The sequence below is a fragment of the Saimiri boliviensis genome, chromosome 11, assembly GCF_048565385.1.
Source record: "Saimiri boliviensis isolate mSaiBol1 chromosome 11, mSaiBol1.pri, whole genome shotgun sequence".
NCBI classification, from domain to species: Eukaryota; Metazoa; Chordata; class Mammalia; order Primates; family Cebidae; genus Saimiri; species Saimiri boliviensis.
The window spans coordinates 66375705-66397316 of record NC_133459.1 but is presented as its reverse complement, the minus strand read 5'-3'; the positions used below and the strand labels follow the sequence as shown (position 1 = coordinate 66397316).

At 41.8% G+C, this 21612-nt stretch overlaps 1 protein-coding gene across 2 annotated transcripts in view; it reads left to right on the top strand.

The window, feature by feature from the left end:
- Positions 1-19604, top strand: part of WLS (Wnt ligand secretion mediator) — a 127293-nt gene extending 107689 nt beyond the window's left edge. For both annotated transcript variants that reach the window (XM_039473620.2, XM_074380998.1), the window contains one exon: positions 18210-19604. In XM_039473620.2, the coding sequence (XP_039329554.1) occupies positions 18210-18331 (122 nt within the window). In that variant the 3' untranslated portion in view covers positions 18332-19604. The remainder of the gene's footprint in view (positions 1-18209) is intronic.
- The last annotated feature ends 2008 nt before the right edge of the window (positions 19605-21612 follow it).

The following is a 21612-nucleotide window of genomic DNA, read 5'->3' as shown; positions in this document are numbered from 1 at the left end:
AGAAGCTGATGTTTGCATTGACTGGATGGCAAACAGGGACCCCATGAGCCTCCTTCTGGCAAGAGAGAGTGTGTGATGGGGCTATGTAATGGACAGCAGAAGGCCGAGGCTACAGCTCTCACATTACCCCTAATTGCTGCTGTGTGTTCCTGGCCAAACTATAGTACCTCTCTGGGTCTAGAGTTTTCAAATCACATGTTTTTAAAAAATGATGCTACATTTAGCAGCATTCATCGGCTGGGAAGTATATCGTGTAAGGATTTACTCTAGACGTCATGGTTTGCAGTACAAGCCGCAGTTGTACAGATAAAATTTGGGAGTAAGTACAGTATACTAGCTTGATGCAGAGGAGTGAGTGTGGGGGGTGGGGGAAGCAGGTTAGAGAAAAAGGAAAGGGGAGGAAAAGCAGGGATAGTGGAAGGGAGGGAGGAAGGAAGGAAATTGAAAGTAAGGTGAGAAGAAATGGAACCAAGATTTTTTGTGGGTTGAATGCCTGACGATCATTCTAACCTGCACAAAGGTGGGTGGGAGGGATCAGGGGCAGCTGTACAGGTGCATGGCAACCTCGTATTCCCCGAACTGGCTCAGGAGGGACAGTTCTGGTAGCTTTCAGAATTAAAACCACCTTTGCCCACAGTTAATCAGTCACAGCCATTTGCTGCCCTCTGCTGGCCAACATAAACAATGGCTGTATTGCAAGAGTTTTACCTTGAAAATCGGTTTATTCACCCAACAACGGCTCAGAGAGCGCCTATTAAGATGAGGCACTGTTCTAACACAGACCAGCAACCAAAATAGACAAAGACTCCTGCCTTCATGAGGCTTAACAACAACAAACATATTATCTAGCATATATAGAGTCCTTGCTATGGATGTGGCAGGTAGGATTTTAATCACTTGATATTTATCGACTTATTTACTCCTTAAATGAATCCTGCGAGGTAGGCACAATTGTTGGCACAGAGAAGTTGGGTGATTTCCCTAGGGTCACACAGCTAGGAAGTAACAGCCTGGTTCAGCTCAGCCAATTTAGCTCCTGCTGCTCCTGTCACCAGTGAGTTCTGATAGATGCATTGCCCTTCCTGCCCAAAATTTTGTACAGATAGTGCCATTGTCAGATGAAAAAGCAAAAACACGGGACTGGTCTTCTGGCCTTACCCCCTGTGGTGGTCAGAGGAGCCCTGCATGAGAAGTGTGTGCTTACACGGGTCCTGCTGATGGTTGTCTCTGTCCTCTTCCTCCCTCCCTGATGCTGGCCCTGGGACAAGGAAGCCAAAGTTGGGCTGAATCTCGGAGCTGCTGCTCCCGGTCCCTGTTGTAAGGTCTTGTGCGCCCTGCTTCTCCAGCTCCACATTAATGGGCAGGGAGCAACCTGGAAATTAATGAAGAAATGAGGGATTTCTCCGTTAGGGTGAGTGCTCTGGGACAAAGAGACAACTTACAGCAAGAGGGCTTCAGCTGCAGGGGAGAGCTGGCAGCTCCTGACCAGGAGGCGCAGAGCGTGCCGGCCTCCAGGGTGAGCCATACAACAATGCTGGCGACTGCTGCCAGGAGGGAGAGGGTGGAAGACGAGTGGAATAGAGCGCCAAGGGAGGCCTCAGAATGCTTTAGAAGCCGTTGATTGCCATTTCTTAATTAAAAAATTGTGCCTAACCTCATACAAAATTTTAACTTTATAAGAAGAGAAAAATACGTTTTAAAGTTTCAATTGAAAATGCCTTCAGAAATTTGTTGATGTTTTTTAAAAAGCAAATTTTAAAACTATTCCCCTCTCATAACCAATGTCCAGTCAACAGCAAGGGTAATAGCTGCTCTTTACAAAGCACTGATAATGTGCTAGCACCTCAGGGCAGTCCCATGACATACGTACGTTCATTTATACCAATTACCAATGAGCACACTGGAGCTCAGAGAGGTTGAGTGACTTGTCCTGGGTCACACAGCCAGCACTCAAGGCTGTGCCCTGCTGACTTCATTATCACCACCCTATACTTTGTCTCAAAGTGAGAGAAACCTAAACTGAATGCTCTAGGCCCGAGGGACTGCCTAGTGAAGAACGGCAAATTCCCAGTGTCATCCCAAGAAGCAGGGGCAGTTTATCCTTGGGTTTGTCTGACCACACCGCAGGAGTTCCAGCTTCATTACAAGGGTTCTAGGCGTGGGTGTTGGTGCGATTTGGAAGCAGCAGATCTTCTGTATGTCCCTGAGAGAGGGAGCGTTAAACCACCTCTCACATGATCTGGATTTGCCAGCCTGGAGCAGCCATAACCCCCAAAGAGCCCTGGAGAGACCTCCTGAAAAGCAGTCATTGAGTTGAAACGCGAGGTCCAGCCCAGGACCAGGTGTGGGGGGTGCATCTCTATTTTCACACACTGAGAAGACAGACCGAGGGAAAGAGCCCTGTCACAGGCCACACAGCGGCTGCAGACCAGCATTGTGACGAGATCCCAGACCTTACAATCCAAGCGTAGTCCTCCCTACAGTCCAGCACTGTGCTGAGTCTTCTATGCCTGGCCCAGAGCAAACCAGGGGTCCCCTCCCAGACCCGGCTCTGAGGTCACTCCAGCCTGTACCTGCCCAGTTAGGGCTGCTTCACACCTAAGTGGCACCCACAAATTGGGAACAGTGTGGACATTCCTCCAAAGGCGATTCTGTATTCTTTACCCTGCTCCAGAAGGAATAAGCCCATGGTGTGTTGAGTGGCAGTTTTGCTAAGACACAAATTTGAATCTTGCCCACTTCCGGGATGGGGCTCTGAGCAAGGCTCTCAGCCTTCGGGGGCTGGCTAGGGGGATAAAGTGGCCGCTCCATCATCTGGCCAGTTCAGTCTGTGCCAGTCAGTTGCCTGTCACCTAGTCATATTCAGCACGAAAGGGATTAAAATAAGGAGCCAGAGCTGTGCCTCAGTTTCTCCATCTGCAGAAATGAGGATTTTACCACTTAGCCTCGCTGTAGGGAACATATGAATTAGGACAGTGCTTGGTATATAGTAAGTTTTTAAAAGTTATCTGTCCTTGTCTTTGCCATCATCATCATCATCATCATCATCATCATCATCACAGATTCTTGACACCTGTGGAATATATATAGCCATGACCTTGAATCTCCCAAATAACAAATAGGGCATGCTTCTTGGCTCCTATATTTCTCCAGATACACATTTCAGCTATGGAATGCAGTGTTTTCTGTATCTATCCTCCTTATGCCACAAGTTAACCAGCAGTTGGCAGTCTCTGGGTCCCCTCGATCTTTCTAGCCCTCCCACCCTCACCCTATCCCAAGCTGAGACCTTGGCCCAGAGTCCCAGCCTGGCAATAGCCATGATTCAGATTTGTTCCTCAGCAAAACTGCCAGTTATCACCCCATGGGCTCGCTCCACCTGCAGTCACTGAAGCCAAGAAAGTTGCATCTGTGAATGCCAGAGGGTCCACTACAGATTTTCCCAAGGTGTGTTTCACAGGATGCTGGCTCTGTTGAGTGATTACAGTCGGTAGTTTGTGGCTGAGCCATCAAAGACGTCGGAGGCACATTGGATTTTTAAGCACGTTGCTTTCTGAGGGGGTCTCAGTCTTCAGCCCACAGCCTTTCCGAATCTGCAAGGGAGGCATGGGATGCGCTTTCCCAAATGCATTTTCTCATTCTGCTCCCTTTTACTGCAGGACAGCTCGTGGGATTTGGTGTCTGGCAGTAAGGCTTTTTAAGCCTTTCCCTGCACACAGTTCACCTGGGATCTTATTACAAAGTGCAATCTCTCAGAATGTCTTGGGAAGGGCATGAGATGGTGCATTTCTACCGTGATCCCTGGAGGTGCGGATGCCGTGGTCCACACACCAGATTTGAACAATGAGGCTTGAGGCAATGTTTCTAAGAGAGGTGTCTGCCATGTCCCCTACCCAAGGGGCTCCCGTGCCATCCCTCCTACCAAACACCTGCCAAAGTGCTTGGATCATGTGAAAAACAGACTTAACCAGGAGCTGGAGTGGAGGCCCCTAAGGGCAGGATTTCTGTCTGTTTTGCTCCCAGGTATATTCCCAGAAACTAGAACTGTGCCTGGAACACAGAGTGACTCAGTATTTACCTGGGGAATGAGTACACTACTAAGGTCATTCAGCAAAGAGATGCTCTTTTCCAGGCATTTTCTGAAACAGTCACTGTTCTGAGTGGTGGTGGACTTGAGGCCAGGACTTCCGCAAACTCACCAAAGCTTTTAAAACCATCCAAAGCATCTCTTTCCCAAACCCACAAATCTGACTCAATAACCTATCTGTAAGGCCTCCACCTATAAGGACATGGATGTTTTTACGGCCACGTGAGGTTGGATGACTCAGGAAGTGAGTGAGCCCAGAGCTTCAGTCAATATGGTCTCAGAGGGAGAGAGAAGGCTTCCTGTGGTGGCACTAAGGAGCACGGGCCTCAGGCTGACCAGTGTCCCCAGAGTGAAGCACTTTCTTTAACATGGGCCAAGGCATTCCACGCCAAGTTCAGGGGCAACTAACTAAATGAGGTTCATGGATTTGGCCTCAACCCTGTTCTGACGCTCTCACTGCCAAGCTAGGCAGGGCGCCAAATTCCTTGCTCTTTAACAGCTTTTGTTTGTTTGTTTGTTTGTTTGTTTGTTTTGATCCAAGAGGACAGGTATTTGTTTCCATGGTAATTGCTTGAAATGATTCTTAAGTAGAGGGGCCTCAAGGCCAAGGCTTCTCATTAGGTTCCCACCTTCACGGAACTTAAAATCCTAAGACTCAAGGTTCCCAACACATGAGCTATGCAGTCAGTGACCAATGGGAGGTATTATGACATTTTTCAGTAGTTCCTGAGGGGGGGCAATTGAGAGGGCTTCCCAGAGAACTGAAAATGCGCCAAGCCTTCAAATAGCTGGGTAAAAGGTGAGGATATGTGAAGAATATGAGAATCTGGAGATGCAACTTGGCAAGCATTATTTGGGAGGCAATAACTAAAGTAGCCTGTTTAGCAGAGTCTGGGGTACAGTGAGTAGACGAGCAAATTGGAACCAGAGTGTACGTAGCAGTGAATATTAGGCCATGGAGTCTGGATACCTGGGCCCGTTCTTCGGAACTGGAGCCTGAGAAGTAGGTGGGACCCACACATTTTGCTTTTGAGTTTAGGCAACCATGGGGAGACAGCCTCCTGAATGAAGCCAAATGTAGATGGCCAAACTGGTATAGAATGAGAGGGTCCAGCCGCTAGGTATTGTTGTACAGCTTGTGCAATGCACAAGAGCACCTGGCCAGGAAAGCGAGTAAGCTCAGAAATACAGTTCTCACTCCTCTCGTCAATCTATGCACCCTAGCATGAGCTGCCTTCTCCCAGAGGGACTCCTCTGTTCACAGAGACATCTGCACAGGCTGGCACTGACCCAGTTGGCTCAAGCCACAGCCAGAGACATATTTTCACCTTGTGGCCAAAGCATTTTCTCGGAGCAGCTAATACTGTACATTCCCAGAGTGTCCCGAGGAGGGCACTGCTTAGCTTTGAACACAGCGATGAAAAAGCACTGCACGCAGGGTTCTGAGAATGGAAGTTAGTACCAGAGCAAGCCATTTTTCTGCTCCTGCTGGCTGTCAGAACAAGGGAGCAAATGGTTTGTAACTGTCCACTTCAATCAAATTCAGCTAAATCTTATTCCTGCAAGGACGAGTCAGCACCCCAGCAGGACATAAATGAGAACAGAGCATCTCATCTGCAGCCCTAAAGAGCCTCATGTTTGGAAGCAGCCATCTGATCCGTGGGTTTGGGTGGAGACCTGCATGTATCCAAATGTTTTCTGACCCACCAGCACATCGTTAGAGATTATGTTTCTCAGTTGGCACACTGGCATTTAGGATACAGCTGTCTCACACATTGGAGGATATTTAGCCAGCAGGGTTCCTCAATCCTTGTGACAACTTCCTCCTCCATGTTTAAATGCTCAGTTAGAAAGGTTGAATCCAAATGAGAACTGAGCCCCTCTCTTTACAGAAAAGACAACAGGCCCAGTGATTTGGCCAGGGCCAGGAGGACAGGGAAGGAAAAAACAAGAATTCGCACCCAGGCTGCCCACTTCTTACCTCTTGTCACCAACTTCTCCTGCCAGTGTGGTCCTTCTTTCTCCCAGCCTTAGTTATTCTCTAGGTTTCTACATTGAAACCACAGAACATTCTAGAACCAACTGATGTAGGTTCATCTTTGGTCCCCAAAGGCTTATGTAAGGCTGTCCTAGCTCAAGCTACTGTAACAAAAATACTGTAGACGGAGTGGCTAAAACAACAGACGTTTACTTCCTACAGTTCTGGAAGCTGGAAGTATTAAGACCATGATCAAGATTAATCTGGATATGAATTCATTATGTTTTCATTTATGGTACCTTCTGATGATATTTGTACAGTTGATTTACCAATGTTTTCTTCTTTAATGAGTAATTCTTGTGTCTTTTTAAACAGTTCTTTAAATAAATTCCAAGATTATAAAATATTCTAAATTTCTTCTAAAAGTTCTAAAAGTTTTATACTTTTGCCTTCTATATTAAAATTCTATTCCATCAAAAATTAATTTTTGTATATTAGAGAATAAGGAGCTTCTTTAATTTTTTTTCTATGTGATAACTGATGCTCTCAGCGCCATGTATTGAATGAGCCACTCATGATCTACAACACAACATCCTTCACTGAGCAAATATATATATTTATATATTTTATATATAATAAACATAAAATGTTTTTATATATATTTATATTTTATATATAATAAACATAAATTTATTTCTCTCTATATAAGCATATATTTTATATAGAGCAAAACATATATTTTGTTTATATATAGAAATAAGATAAATATAAACTTTTTGTTTATATATAGAAATAAAATATATTTAGAAATAATATATATAGAAATAAAATATAAACATATATTTTATATATGTTTATATTTATAAAAGTATATTTTACATATGTTTATATATACTTATAAAAATATATTTTATATGTTTATAGCAAATATATATATATATACACACACACACACACACATACACACACACACACACACACACACAGAGAAAGAGAGAGAGAGAGAGAGAGAGATTTGGGGGCTTCTTAGTCTGTTCCATTGGTCAATTTGATTATCCTTACTTCAAAACCATACTGTTTTAATTACGTTAGCTTTTTAATATGACTTGCAATATAGAAAAGCATTCCTTAATCCTGTTTGTCTTCAGAATGTCTTAGCTCTTCTTTTGTTTTTCTATTTAATGTAATAATAACATCACTAAAATAATTGAAATTTTTATTTTCTTTGCAGAAAAACTTTAGACTACTGTTTTAACTTATTTAATGATTATAAAGCTATTTAGGTTTTTCATTTCTTCTTCAATCACTTTAATAAGTTATATTTTTCTGGGCATTCTAAATTGTTTTCGATGCATAGACATAAAGTAGTCTAGATTATTCTTACTATCTTTTTGTACTTCAAATATTTTTTAAGCTTAAGTCTTTTTAAAATCTTAAAATTTAATGTTGCCTATCTGTAGATATGTTCCTTTGTTCATACCTATTTATACCTTCTCTTTTCTTATTCTTACTAATCTATTTTTAATAGTCTTTTTAAAGAACTTTTGATTTGGTAGTTCTCTATCTTTAATTCCTATTATACTAAGTTATGCTCCTTACTGTATTCTATTCTTTCTTTTACTTTTTCTTTATGCTGTGTTCCAATGCAAATTTAGTTGATTCAATGATTTCCCCACCACCAATTTAGGATTTGGTTTTCTTAGCTCTGATAACACTGTTACCAGTTCTTCATTTGCCTTCCATTTTCCAGAAGTTTGTGGCTGTTGTCTCATCTCTTATTTTGCCCATCCTTGTGGGTTTTCATGATTGTTTAAAGTCCCTTTGCTGTAGTTTTAATAGGTTTGTGGAAGGGAGTAAAATTAGATGTATGTGTTCAATCTATTATCTTTATTTGAAACCTATAATGATTATTGATCCTTCTTTCTTATTTATCATCTTATTTTCCTGTGCTATATTCTGTTTAATTTCTTGAACACTATTTTCTATTTCACTAACTCCTTTTTCCGCTGTTTTAATAACATTTTTTCATTTCTAAAAGTTATGTTTAAGTCTTTTTCAAATCTACCATTTCATTTTTTATAGTCTATCATTGCATGCTTATTCTTTTATATACAATGATATTATATTTTAGTGACTTTATATTTTTTGAATGAATTTTATAACTATTATACAGTTCATATATTATCATTCCAATATTTAAAGTTCTTAGAGGTTAAAATATAGCATGCCTCATCTCTTCTGCCTCTTGCTTATAGTGGTTTCTTTCTTGTGTGTTTGATTATATTTCATTGATTATATTTTATCGGGAGCTTATATATTGTTGCTTAATCCATAGAAATCTAAGGACCCAAACTGAGGAAGATTTTCTCTAGAGAGGAGATATGTTTTTGTTGAGAGCCAAAGGGTTACTCACCTATAAAAACTTTAGCCCACCACTGGGATCCCAGGCTTAATCTCTCCATCTTATTAGCTGGCTTTTGATTGCAGTTTTAACATCAGCTGGCCAGCAGGGCAACCCTGCCTTTCACCTATGCTTGGCACTTACTGCTGTATGTTCCGGTCTTTTTGGGGGGTGAAGGTGGTACTGCAAGAGTAGTACATAACTTGTTGCAAGCCTGGGAAGAAAATTGAAAGTATGCTTTGTCAGGTTGTCTTTATTTTATAGTATGAAACATTTCATAATATTTCATTCTTCACAGTACCAGAAATTCTCTTTAATACTTTCATATTGAATTCTGCTAACATGGGCCCCTCCAGGCATTACTATTTCTTTCCCTCCTGTTTTATTTCTTTTGGCCTTTCTCGGAGTCCAATGGCATCTTTAGTGTGCCAATTTTCCCCATGATAAGAAAAGCTCTCAATTTTTGTTTAACGTTCTTTGACTTCTGTTTTACTTTTCCCAGAGAATAAACTTATAACCATGAGCTGTACATTTTGGTCACCCCTAGCTCCCTGTGGCTATTAAGTTAAAATCAATGAAAACTAAGTAGAATTAAAAACTCAGTTCTCAGTGGAAAAAAAATGCCAAAAGCAGAATACAAGTGATTCAGTTCAGCATTTGATGTATTCCTTCAAAGCGAATTGCCCACTTAAGTCCAGTCACCCACAGTGGAGTGGGAAGGGGCATCTGGTATAGGTCATAGCACACTAGGGGCTGGGTGGCTGGCGTGGGTACATGCCTTAGGGGTGGGAGGGACACAGTGGTAGGCATTTTTAATATCCTCCATTACCTCATTTGGATTTTCGGACAATCCTCGACATAAACATTATTCCTGTTTTTGATCTCCTTTAAGAAATGAAGAAACTGAAAATCTGAGAAATGAAATTAATTACCCAAAGCTACACAGATACCAAGTAGAAAAGCCAGGTTTCTTTTCCAATAAGCTGGGATTATTCAAATTTCAAGTGATTTGGGACCAGGCATCCAGAGTTCCATTTTTCCCTGTCCTAAGGTGTAAGATGATGCTTTAAGAGCCACGGCTCCCCCATGAGATTCCTGCCTCACTCACGGCACAGAGCTATTGTCGGAGGGAAAGCACTCTGGAATGCACAAATATTGTACACATATGAGGACTGTGGTCCCCATTTTAAAGACTAATAAAAGACCTACTGAATCAAGACTGTGAGCAGGCTGTCAGAAGCTTTTTGGCCTCAGGAATGTCCCCAGCCAGTGCTTCTCTTCATCTCCCTGGGAGCTGGGTCTGGAAGGTTCTGGAGCTGTCCTTCTGCCACACTGTGGAGTGCGCTTCTCTTCTGCCCTGTATCCACCTCAGAGCCTGGGATGCGGGTCCGGCAGACCTGGGTCTGAATCTCTGTTCTGCCTCTCCTCCCCTTGTGCCTATGATGGGGTAGATCATCCCCGTGTCTCATTTCCTTCTGTGTAACATGTCGGTAATAAACAATAGCCCCTGCCTTACAGGTTTGCCATGAGGATCAAATAAAATAAAGCATGTAAGATGCAGGAAAATGCCTGGCATATGAGCGATTCACAGTAAATGGAAGATAATGTTTTCCCCCCATCTCTCTCATAGCAAGGTACAGTTAAAAGGCACTTTCACGTGTATTTCCTCAGTTAATCTCCTGTGCTGACCTGTATTGTTATTCTCATATTACAGATGGGGATACTGAGGCACAGAGAGATTCAGCTGACTGGCTTAAGGTCACATGGTTAGTAAGTGGCAGAGCTGGGACTTGCAGCAATGTGTTCTGATAGCAGATCCTGAACTCTTGTCACTCGTATCTGCTCTCTTACCTTTCAGCTGTTAAACATCCTTTTGCTCTCTTGACAATAAAAAACCCTTCTGAAGAAAAAATAAATTGCCACATTGTGTTAACAGCAAAAAAAAAAAACAAAAACAAAAACAAAAAACCTACCTAGCTATTTAAAAATGGAGGATAAACAATGGTACAGCCATAAAATACAGTATTAGGCAGCAACTAAATACAAAAGACAATGAAGATTATTCACAATGTAGTAATTAAAAAGAGCTGGCTAAAAATATAGTGTATATAATTTTGTTTTATTTTCATAAATGGAAAGACATTGACATAGTAATAGATATCGACATATTAATAAATAGTAGGAATAAGGATTATGTTGATCATTTTTCTTTACGCTAATCTGTAGTTTCTAACTTTGAGAGCTTTTAAATTTAAAAGCAGAAAACATTGGAATATAAATATTTAAACTGAAACCGACTTAAAGTATATTTAGTTCTTCTAAGGGAACTTCCTCTTGACAGGGTCCAAAGCATACTGTTTTATAGTGGAGTCCGTATTTGCTCTGAGGAACGGAACTTGCATTTCACGAAGCATCTCTGGTCCTGGACACTTTATACCAGTAGCCTCTACACACACACACACACACACACACACACACACACACACACACACACACACGTTTCCAGGTGCTTCTTGGTTGGCGAAGTGGGAAGCAGCCTGTCTATGCATGAGAAGCACTGAGCGGCCTAGACTGAAATATCTGCTACCATTGAACAGTGAGCGAGTGGCAGGTACCTAGATTCCCAAGGGACACGTTTCTGGAATGGAATTTTGATTGCTCTGCCTGCAGTAACAGTACGATTTCCCGGCTGTTACTCTGTGGGGGTCCCGGACCTGAAGGACACTGGTCTGGTGTCTTACCTCTTACCCAGAGATGCTGTCTTTATCGTCCAAACTTCCCTTAGAGACAGTCAAACTGCAGAGGTCACACACACTGAGAAATTCTGAGGACACTATCACCCAGACCCACTGAGGGCTCCCTTAGCCCCCCTCACATACTTTCTGCCCACCCAGCCTCAGCATCTGCCCAGGAGCACTCACTGCTAACTCCCCTCCTGGCCATTGAGTCCGGCTGCCTTGCACTGTCATTTATCTCTTTAGGAATGGTTCCAAGGGCCTTTTCATAAACCACTCCAGAGTGCATATATGATGGATGTATCTACATCTTAGATATAGAGCATTGCTATGGGAGTTACTGTTAGTTGTTTTTGGCTATGATTCTTCCTAGTCCTAACTCCACACCAAGGAATTCTGGAATGTCAGGGCCACGGACTTGGTTTTTTGTATTAAAACTTTGATTGCAGGGACCAATGTTAAGTTTTAGGTCATTATTCTGAAGGAAAAATGAGAAAAGTGATTATGCATCACTATCTTTTCTCTTCTCTGACCCCTCACGCCCTCACATCAATCCCTTGTCCTTCTCTTTGTGGGGCCCAGGGAATTCCTTCCTTTTCCCTCTTCTCTCCTGACATGTGTCTTTCCACTCACCAGGTGTTAGATGTGCAGTACTGACCTGCTTTCCCTGGATGCAGCCCCAGAACCCAGACCCATCTTTCCACCCCTCATTCCTAGCAGTTCAGGCATGTTCTAGCTCCTTTAACCTGAGGCTGAAGTCACTAACACCCCTCCCTTCCAAGAAATACATCTTTCGTGTATTTCCCAGTTTTACATGGTAGGTAGTTTCTTAGTAAACCTTGAGCAGAGTTCATAGAGAAAACCAAGATGCCTTTTTCATTTGAGCTTTGGACTTTCTGGAAAGCCAAGGACCTTCTAACAGTGATTTCTGCCTTTGTTTCATAGTTAGGAATTTTCCAAGTTGCTACTCAAAACCATTTCATTCTTCCTGGATTCTTTTTCTACGATGAGGTGCACACTGGTTATGGCTTTGTGGCATGTAAACCTAGACTTGCCATTAAGAGTAACTGAATCGAATGAGAATTTAGCAAATTGTGCCTATTTTTTTTATAAATCTCTGTTTTAAAACAAGTAAGTAGCATAAAAACTAGTAGTACGAAACAAGGCAAAATATAAGCACTCAGGTTAGATGTCTTTTTCCAAAATTTTGCATTGTTACCTCTCACAAGGGCAGTCTACTGTTAGATAAACTAATCATGCCGCTTCAACAGATCTGAGAAAGGAAACTCTCCAGCTCCTGACTTTCCTCCAACTTTTCTGTCAATGAATTGGAAGAGAAAGAATAGACATTAATAAAGGGTCGATCTGACATCTAACCTCATCAAACATGCTGGTCTGGATAAATTAGAACTGAAGAGAATGGGACCATGTAGACACATCAACTTTACACACGGGCAGTGACCTCCTGAGACTTCAAAGACCAGGACAGGTAACAAAGAACCAGAGGCAGCAGGTTGCAATCCTCGCAATCCTAAAGTTTACTTTATTGAGACAGGGTCTCATTTTTTTGCCCAGGCGGGAGTGCAGAGGCATGATCATGGCTACCTGCATCCTTGACCTCCCAGGTTTAAGCCATCTTCCCACCTCAGGCTCATGAGTAACTGGGGCTATGGGCCTGCACCACCACACCTGGCTAAGGTTTTATTTTTATTTGTAGTAGAGATGAGATCTCCCTGTATTTCCCTGGCTGGTTTTGATCAAATGGGCTCAAGAGACCCTCCTGCATCAGCCTCCCAAAGTGCTGGGATTACAGGTGGGAGCTATCGCACCAGCCTGCCATCCTGAATTTTAAAATGCAAAAGGTGAACTTACACACTTGACAGCAAAAGCGAGCAAGGAGCTAGGAGGCACCCTGGACACCATCGTCCCAATAGAGCTGGGGTTAGTGATCATGTGATATTGCACCTACAAAGGAGAAATACCCTGCAAGTTTTCACTGACTGTAGCGCTCCACATGTGTCACTAGTGGGATGCAGCTTCCCAGAGCAAATGTGATATTCAGCTGCATTCATGGAACTCGTATGTTTCCAAAAGATAGCACAATGAACTCCCTGGACTTTGCATAACTGACTCGGTCTGGAATACTGAGTCATCTCCACTGATAATGGTAGTGATGATTTTCAGAACCATTTTGTATAAAGAAGAGTTGCATGTGACATTTATCCTGGGCAACAGGCTCTGCACTTTGATTTTGCTTTTTTTAATCACAAACACTGCAGGGCCCCGAGAGACAGAGGCTGTGCCCTTTATTCTTAATCAAACACTACATCAAGGAATGTTCAGTGTTTTCCCTGCTGCTTTACTCCTGTGCCTCAAAATGGGACTTTTCAACTGCCTGGATAGTTCTGGGCCCTTAAGCCGGTGTGGCTTGCTGGGTTTGGGCACTGTGACAGGCAGGGCATATCTCATGAAGAAACCTCTGTGAGCTCAGCCAGTCAGCCAAGTGAAGGAGGACCAGTGCCCCCCTGCCCTGGCACCCTGTTTTTCAGTTCAATTGAAGGCAGATTTCCTAACAATCAGGGCTGTTTTAAAACAAAAAGGGCTGCCCTGGGAAGGAGCGAGCTCTTCATTTTTGGCAGTGCCCAAGCAGCGTGTAGGTGACCCACTGAATACTGCTGTGGATTAAGGAAAGCTCGGCAGGGACGATGCTGGGCGCGCCTCCAAACCCGACTCTCTGCTCCTACGCTTAGACCACCCATCTCTTCTGAAGATAAGACTCTCCAAATATCACGCTTCTCCTCATTTGGAGTTCGTAGCTCCCTACAAACTACAGTTACAGAATTCTGAATCCATTTTAAAATAAAATGGATTATTTGCCTCTTATCTCTCTCCATCAGCAGCACTGCAGCCTCCAGTCACTCAGCTCTGACCACTTGAATCTATAAGAAGAGAAGGACTACATTATTTTGCTTTTCTAGCTTTCCTGGTCCATTAGAAGAGCACCGCAGTGTTCCCTCTTTAATCCCTTTAGCTTTTTTGGCAAAGCAGTGGGAAAAAACACCGTATGAGGACTGTGAACAGATCACAAGGGGAGCCAACTTGTGACTATTCTTCCCCCCCTCACCTGCTTCCCAGTCGGCTCAGTCCAAATCCTTTTGAAGCAAGAGCATAAATTGCTGCTAATTTAGGGCAATTACAGGATTTACAGATTAAACCTATCCCCACTGGTTTCCCTAGCAACCGTCTCTGAATCACAGGATGAGATAAAACTATTGTTCTAGTTAATAGAGTCCGATATTAAGGGAAGTCCAGCCATGTAATTCACAGACGTATGCACCCTGGTGGGAGCAGAAAGAATGCGAGGCAGGGAGGCAGCAGACCTACGTTCCGCAGGGACGATGGCCGGTTCCCGTCCACTGGGGTCAGATCCACAACAGGAACATATCTCAAGACACTGGTGACAGTGCCCACAGCAAAGAAAAGGGTTCTGAGCACTGCCAAGGAAAGAAAGATGCAGGTGTTTCTAAATGAGTGAAAACATTAGGCATAGAACAATTGAAGGCAAGGGGTCTACTTGGACAAAGCGGAGACACAGTGAGGTCAGGTGCAGAGCCCACTCTTCCAGCTGACAGACCAGGCAATCAAGCCGCCTTGGGCAATGCACATCATTATTCGGCCACAAGCTGGGTGGGGTCTGGGAAGGTCAGCCGGCAGGAGGGGAATGCGACAAGATGCTTGGCTTACTTTTTTTTTTTTTTTTTTTTTTTTTGAGATGGAGTTTCGCTCTTGTTACCCAGGCTGGAGTGCAATGGCGCGATCTCGGCTCACCGCAACCTCCGCCTCCTGGGTTCAGGCAATTCTCCTGCCTCGGCCTCCTGAGTAGCTGGGATTACAGGCACGCGCCACAATGCCCAGCTAATTTTTTGTATTTTTAGTAGAGACGGGGTTTCACCATGTTGACCAGGATGGTCTCGATCTCTTGACCTCGTGATCCACCCGCCTCGGCCTCCCAAAGTGCTGGGATTACAGGCTTGAGCCACCGCGCCCGGCCTTGGATTACATTTTAAAACCCATTTCAACTCTTGGGTAGTAGAGCTTCTCTAGTCCTGAACCAATTGAGAAATAGTGATATTTCAGCCAAACACAGATGAATAGAGCAGCTTTATTGGTTGTTAAGTAGGAGTCCTGAAAGGGGACCTGCAAACAGATGACCTTCAAAATGATACAGACTCAGCTGAGTCTGGACCTGCACGCGAAAAGAACTGAGTCTGTGGTGCAGAAACATGGAGGTCAGACGCGTGCCTCAAATCAATGAATTCTGGAGAGCAAGAAGACAGACATCAGCCTCCAGGTCCCGAGCTGGGATTCAACTGTTCTTCCCATAGGAAAGCAGAAGGAATGAAAAAAAAAAAAAAAAAAAAAAAGTCTCACCCTGTATGCAGTCAGCCTGAAAAAGAGAGTCCATGTTTAGAACCCTTCTCCAACCTCACCAAGAAGAAAATTGATCCTTTTCCTTGAGAAAAAGTAAAAGAGGGAGGGGCAGGAAATAATTTCCCAATCCCCCAGAGGGCAGGAGAAGAGATGTTTCCTCTAACAGGGAGGAGGGTGTCCAATGGAATACCAAAGGGGTGTAGCTGGCCCCCAATCGCCCAGAGGGCAAGAGAAGAGACATTTCCTCTAACAGAGGGAGAAGGGTGTCAAATGGAATACCAAAGGCATGTAGCTGGCCCGTGGTAAACACACCTTACTTGCCTTTGCTTCCCGGAAAACACAAGTCTAACTACCTACACCTCTGTGTGCAGAGGAGTCTGCAGCTCCCAGCAGCCATAACGAACACATTACATGGGAGAGCACATTTTGTGTGCAGTCTCACATCTGGAAAGTGCCCAGACTCTGCAAGTATAGACAGTTCAATTTTAAATTCTAAATTTACAACCCTTGCTTCCCATCTACCCATTCCCCCTCCTCACCCAAGGTCGGAGATTTGTTATATTTAAAGGAACTCTACTATGTGTTTGCCTATTCCTTGAGGGTTTGAGTCTAGGGGTCCTTCACACCTAATTTATTCTTTGCTCTCTGTCCTTAGGAAGAAATGGGAGTTTGGGGTGTTCTAGCGTGGTTGGGGGAAGGTGGGATTTTGGAACCTGTGGACACTCTGGGCAGGAGAGATAATAGGCTGCTTCTCTGCACCCCTCCCCAGGCCCGCTCCAGGCTGACATATCGGAAAGAGCAGCAGAAAGGAGCCCGGGGACCGTGATCCACAGCTAACTTGTGGATCCTCAGCTGATATGTGAGCTTGGCCTCTAGGCTTCCAGTCTCTGGCTGCAGTTTCCTGCAGTGTAGCACAAGCAGGTTAGAACTGATGAATGTCAAGTTTCCTCTGAGTTTTCAATCTAGGTTATTCAATTCCATAACTACTAGTAAAAGAAACTTCTAGGAAAAACTGCGTTTTCTCTGATCAATTTTTCTGCTTATTTGGCAAATGTTTATACAGTGCTTACAAGTAACTGCTGTATACTGTCCTAAGCACTTTACATACATAAACTTATCTCATCCTCCCAATAGATCTATGTTAGAGCAGTGATATTATCCGGTTATAGGTAAGAGGACAGAAGCATGTGGTGATTACCTCAAGGTCCCACAGCTTGGAAAAGTGAAGCCAAGTTGAATGTAGGCAGTCTGGGTCCAGAGTCCACGTCCTTACCTTGAAAGGATAGTCAGTCCTCTGTATCTGCAGGTTCTGCAACCAACTGTGGATGGAAAATATTCTAAAAAAATACAAAATAACAATACAACAATAAAAATGATACAATTGAAAAATGTAGTATAACAACTATTCCTATGGTATTGATATTGTATTAGGTATTACAGGCAATCTAGAGATGAAAGGCTACAAGAGGAAGTGCATTTTACATGCAAATACTGTGCCATTTTACATAGAGACTTGAACACCTGTGGATTTTGACACAAGGGTCCTAGAGGCAGTCTTCTACAGGTACTGAAGGACGACTAGAATTTGTTTTTAATCTTAACATAGAATTGTGTATCTGATCAAGTATCCCTCTTTAAATTGACAACCCAGTTACTTCTCAACTTTATTGAGTGTACAAGCCCTGGGTGTGTATTTTAGATAATAGGTTCAGCTTTCAGCTTTATTCTGCCTGCCTGTTTTTCACCCCACCAGATATCTTTCCTGTCTATGAGTATATTTCTTTGCAGTTCACCAAAACATCCTTTTTCGAAGATGATAAGACATTTAAAAAGTAATATTAAAAATAAATTTAAAGATGGAAATCCTCCTAAATTGTTTGCTGTATCCCCCAGTGCCTGTGCTGGGCTTTTATGGAATTTGGGAGAGAAAGTAGGGATGAGAGAAGCAGTTCATTTTTTTGAGATGGAGTTTTGCTCTTGTTACCCAGGCTGGAGTGCAAATGGCGCAATCTTGGCTCACCGCAACCTGTGCCTCCTGGGTTCAGGCAATTCTCCTGCCTCAGCCTCCTGAGTAGCTGGGATTACAGGCACGCACCGCCATGCCTAGCTAATGTTTTGTATTTTCAGTAGAGACGGGGTTTCAATATGTTGACCAGGATGGTCTCGATCTGTTGACCTCGTGATCCACCCACCTCAGCCTCCCAAAGTGCTGGGATTACAGGCGTGAGCCACCGCGCCCACCCTAGAGGAGCAGTTCTATCTTAAGGTGAACTAGGTACACATTCTCAACAAGGATGGCAGTGCTGCTCAGGAGGTGTTGAAAAATTTGTTGGGTGTGAAGGAATTGATTGTCACAATGATAGTGGGAGGAGGTGCTATTGGGATTTAGTGGGCAAGGAAGAAATCTGAAAATGGCCTCAATGAAGGAGATAGTCCTAAGCAAATTTCAAACAATCCACTAGAAATTTATGTAGGTAAAAAATTTTATAGTTACCTGAGCCTCGGTCCTAAACTACATCTTACATATTTTTTTAAAAGGATATTTTGCATGGTTTTAAAATGTACTGAATTTTCCAGGAATGCCACTCCCATGTAAATCGAGGGAAGATTGTGCTTTGTTTGTTTCGGAACTTTATCAAGAATTGTTCAGCACTTCGAAATATTCCTTCATCAATGACAACGCAGCTTCTGGTATTTGAGTCAACAAGGCAGCACACCTTTATCAGCTTTGCATCCGCAGTTGCCAGTTACATTGATTGTACTTGTATATGCACACAAATATGCTCATTTAGCCTGTCTCAAAATGTTACATATAAGGAAAAAGTGTCAACAATAAACATTCTTTCAGTATTGTCTTACTTCTCTTACATCCATATTTACTCCATGTAAGTAGAGGAAAACATCTGCCAACCTGGTCATGTCTCTAGTGTAGTCATGCCTGAACATTTCCAGCTTGAAAAACATATTATTTTGTTACAAATTACTTTTTACTTATTTATCCTCCAGGTAACAGGATATTGTATTGTTTCCAAAAAATTTACTTTATCTATAATTTTTTTAGAATAGCAAGAGGAATATTGCAAATATATGTCTTTAATATGGCAGTGTTGCATCTGATAGGTTGAGAACCACTGGCTCAGCTTTCAAAAGTACGTGTTCCCAGCAAATGTAATGACTTTCTTCAACTGTATGATTCCCAGCTTAACACAGTAATTTCAGAAGTACCAAGGCAGTGCAGAATTGCAGGGCCAAGATCAGAAAGACAATTTCCAACAAATTTGGACCATAGTGGAAATAAGCTAAAAATCAATTTTTACAAAGGTAACTGTAAAATACCCATATGCTTGGAAGTTTTAAAACTACCTGTAAATTTCCAAAAAACCCCTCACAATTAATATAGTTTAATTGAATGTAAACATTGATAATATCAAAACTTGTGGGATATAGCTAAACTATACTTAGAATAAAATTTACAGCCTGAAATGCATGCTATGAAAGAAAGTGGAAATCAATGGCTTAAGTATACCACTCAAGATTTTAGAAAAGGAAAGGCAAATTAAATAAAAAAAGACAGAAGAAGGAGGTAAAAAATTAAAGCAGAAAAAAATTAATGAAATATAATACAAATGATAATAAAGAGAATCAGTAGGCCAAAAGTTTGTTTATTAGAAAGTACAATAAGGCCAGGCGCAGTGGCTCACACCTGTAATCCCAGCACTTTGGGAGGTTGAGGTGAGAGTTTGAGACCAGCCTGACCAACATGGAGAAACCCCATCTCACCTAAAAAATCCAAAATTAGTCAGGCATGGTGGTGCATGCCTGTAATCCCAGCTACTCTGGAGGCTGAGGCAGAATTGCTTGAACCTGGGAGGTGGAGGTTTCAGGGAGCCGAGATCCTACCACTGCACTCCAGCCTGGGCAACAAGAGCAAAACTCCATCTCAAAAAAAAAAAAAAAAAAAAAGTACAATAAGATTGATAAGCTGGCAAGAATGATCAAGAGAAAGAAAAGAGATCAAAAGCAAGAGTAGGAACAAACAAGCAAGAGAGTAAGAGCAAATTACCATTATGAAAAATAAAAAGGGTCAGACACAGTGGTTCACACCTGTAATCACAACACTGTGGGAGGCCAAGGAGGATCACTTGCACTCAGGAGTTTGAGAGCAGCCTGGCAATATAATGAGATGCCATTTCTACAAAAAATAAAAATATCCAGGCCTGGTGGCACTCACTTGTAGTCCCAACTACTCAGGAGGCTGAGGTAGGAAGATTGCCTGAGCCTGAGAGGTTGAGACTGCGGTGAGCTCTGGTCATACCACTGCACTCCAGCCTGGGTTACAGAGTGAGATCCTGTCTCAAAAATGAAATAAAACAAAAAGGGATATTATCACAGACTACAAAGTTTCATTACAGATGGACAAAGTCAATAAGAGGATAACATGAACAATTCTATGCCAATAAACTTGAATTTTTACATGTTATGGACAAATAACTTAAAAAGCACAACTTACTAACATTGATACAAGAAGAAATCAAATATATGAATAATCTCTATGAATATTTTTTAAATTTTATATTCAATTTTTTCCCACAATGAAAAGTTGGGCTTTACTGGTAAATTTTATCCAATATATGAGAAAGAAATAGGACAATTACACAGACTATTCTAGAGAATAGAGAAAAAGGGAAATTTCCCAATTTGTTTTATAATTTTGACACCATCAACTTGATGCCAAAAAAAATTACAGTCCAATATTACTTACAAAAATAGATGCAGATATCCTAAAAGGAATATTAGCAAACTCAACACAGCAATATATAAAAAGTGCAACTGATCGAAAATAAGTTGGATAATCTCTAGAAATGCAAGACAAGTTTAACATTGGAAAAGCCAGGCAGGATAATTTACCATATTAATACCGTGAAAGATAAAAATCTCTGACCTCTCAATAGGTTAAAAATATTTAATTGAAGTAAACATCTATTCTTGAAAAAAGACTCTTTAAAAACTAGAAAAGGAAGATAATTTCTTTAATTTCATCAGGGCCATATAAAAAGTCCGCATGACAGTAAATCGTGAAATGTTTAATGCTTTCTCTCTGAGACTAGGAACAAGAGAAGTATGCCCGAAATCACCACTTCTTTACGGCATTCTAATGGGAATCCTAACAATTACAACAATAACAGAAATTAAACCAAGGGTATAAGGAGTAGAAAGAGATAAATCTATGATTCTTTGCAAATGTTATTTGTATATGCAAAGAAAATCTATAATAATTAAAATGAAAGTATCATAAATAATAAGTGAACCTTACAAGATTGTGAGATACAAGGTCAAGCTCTGAAATCAATATCAGCATTAAAAATTAGAAAATAAAAATTTAGAGCAATCATTTCATAGTAGCAACAAAACTACCAAATACTTTTAAATAAATCTAACAAAATATGTACAAGACCTCTGCACAGAAAATAACATATTGAGAGAAATTACTGAAGACCTACATAAATAGAGAAATATCCCATCTTGGTAGATTGAAGAAAACGCCATGAAACATAAACTCCAATATAAGCAATCCCCATTAAAATAACAGCAGTATATTTTAGTAAAAAATTATGAGCGGCTTATAAAATGTATACAGAAATACAAAGGACCATAAATAGCCTAACGCCTAAGGACTTATTCCACCACATATCAAGACTTCTAGATAATTAAGTTACAGTCATTAAGACAGCGTGATATTGATGTCAGGGTAGACAAATAGACAACAGGAAAGAGTCCTCAAACAGATCCACACATACTTGGACATTCCATCTTGCAAGCTAGCCCTGTACAGCAGCAGAGAAAGGATCATTCAGTAAATAGTGCTCAGTCTATTGAGTAACTGTCTCGGGAGAAAACGAGAAACTTGATCATTATGTCACAGCACACATAAAAATCAATTCTCAACATATGGTAGTTCCAAACGTAAAGGGTAAAATAA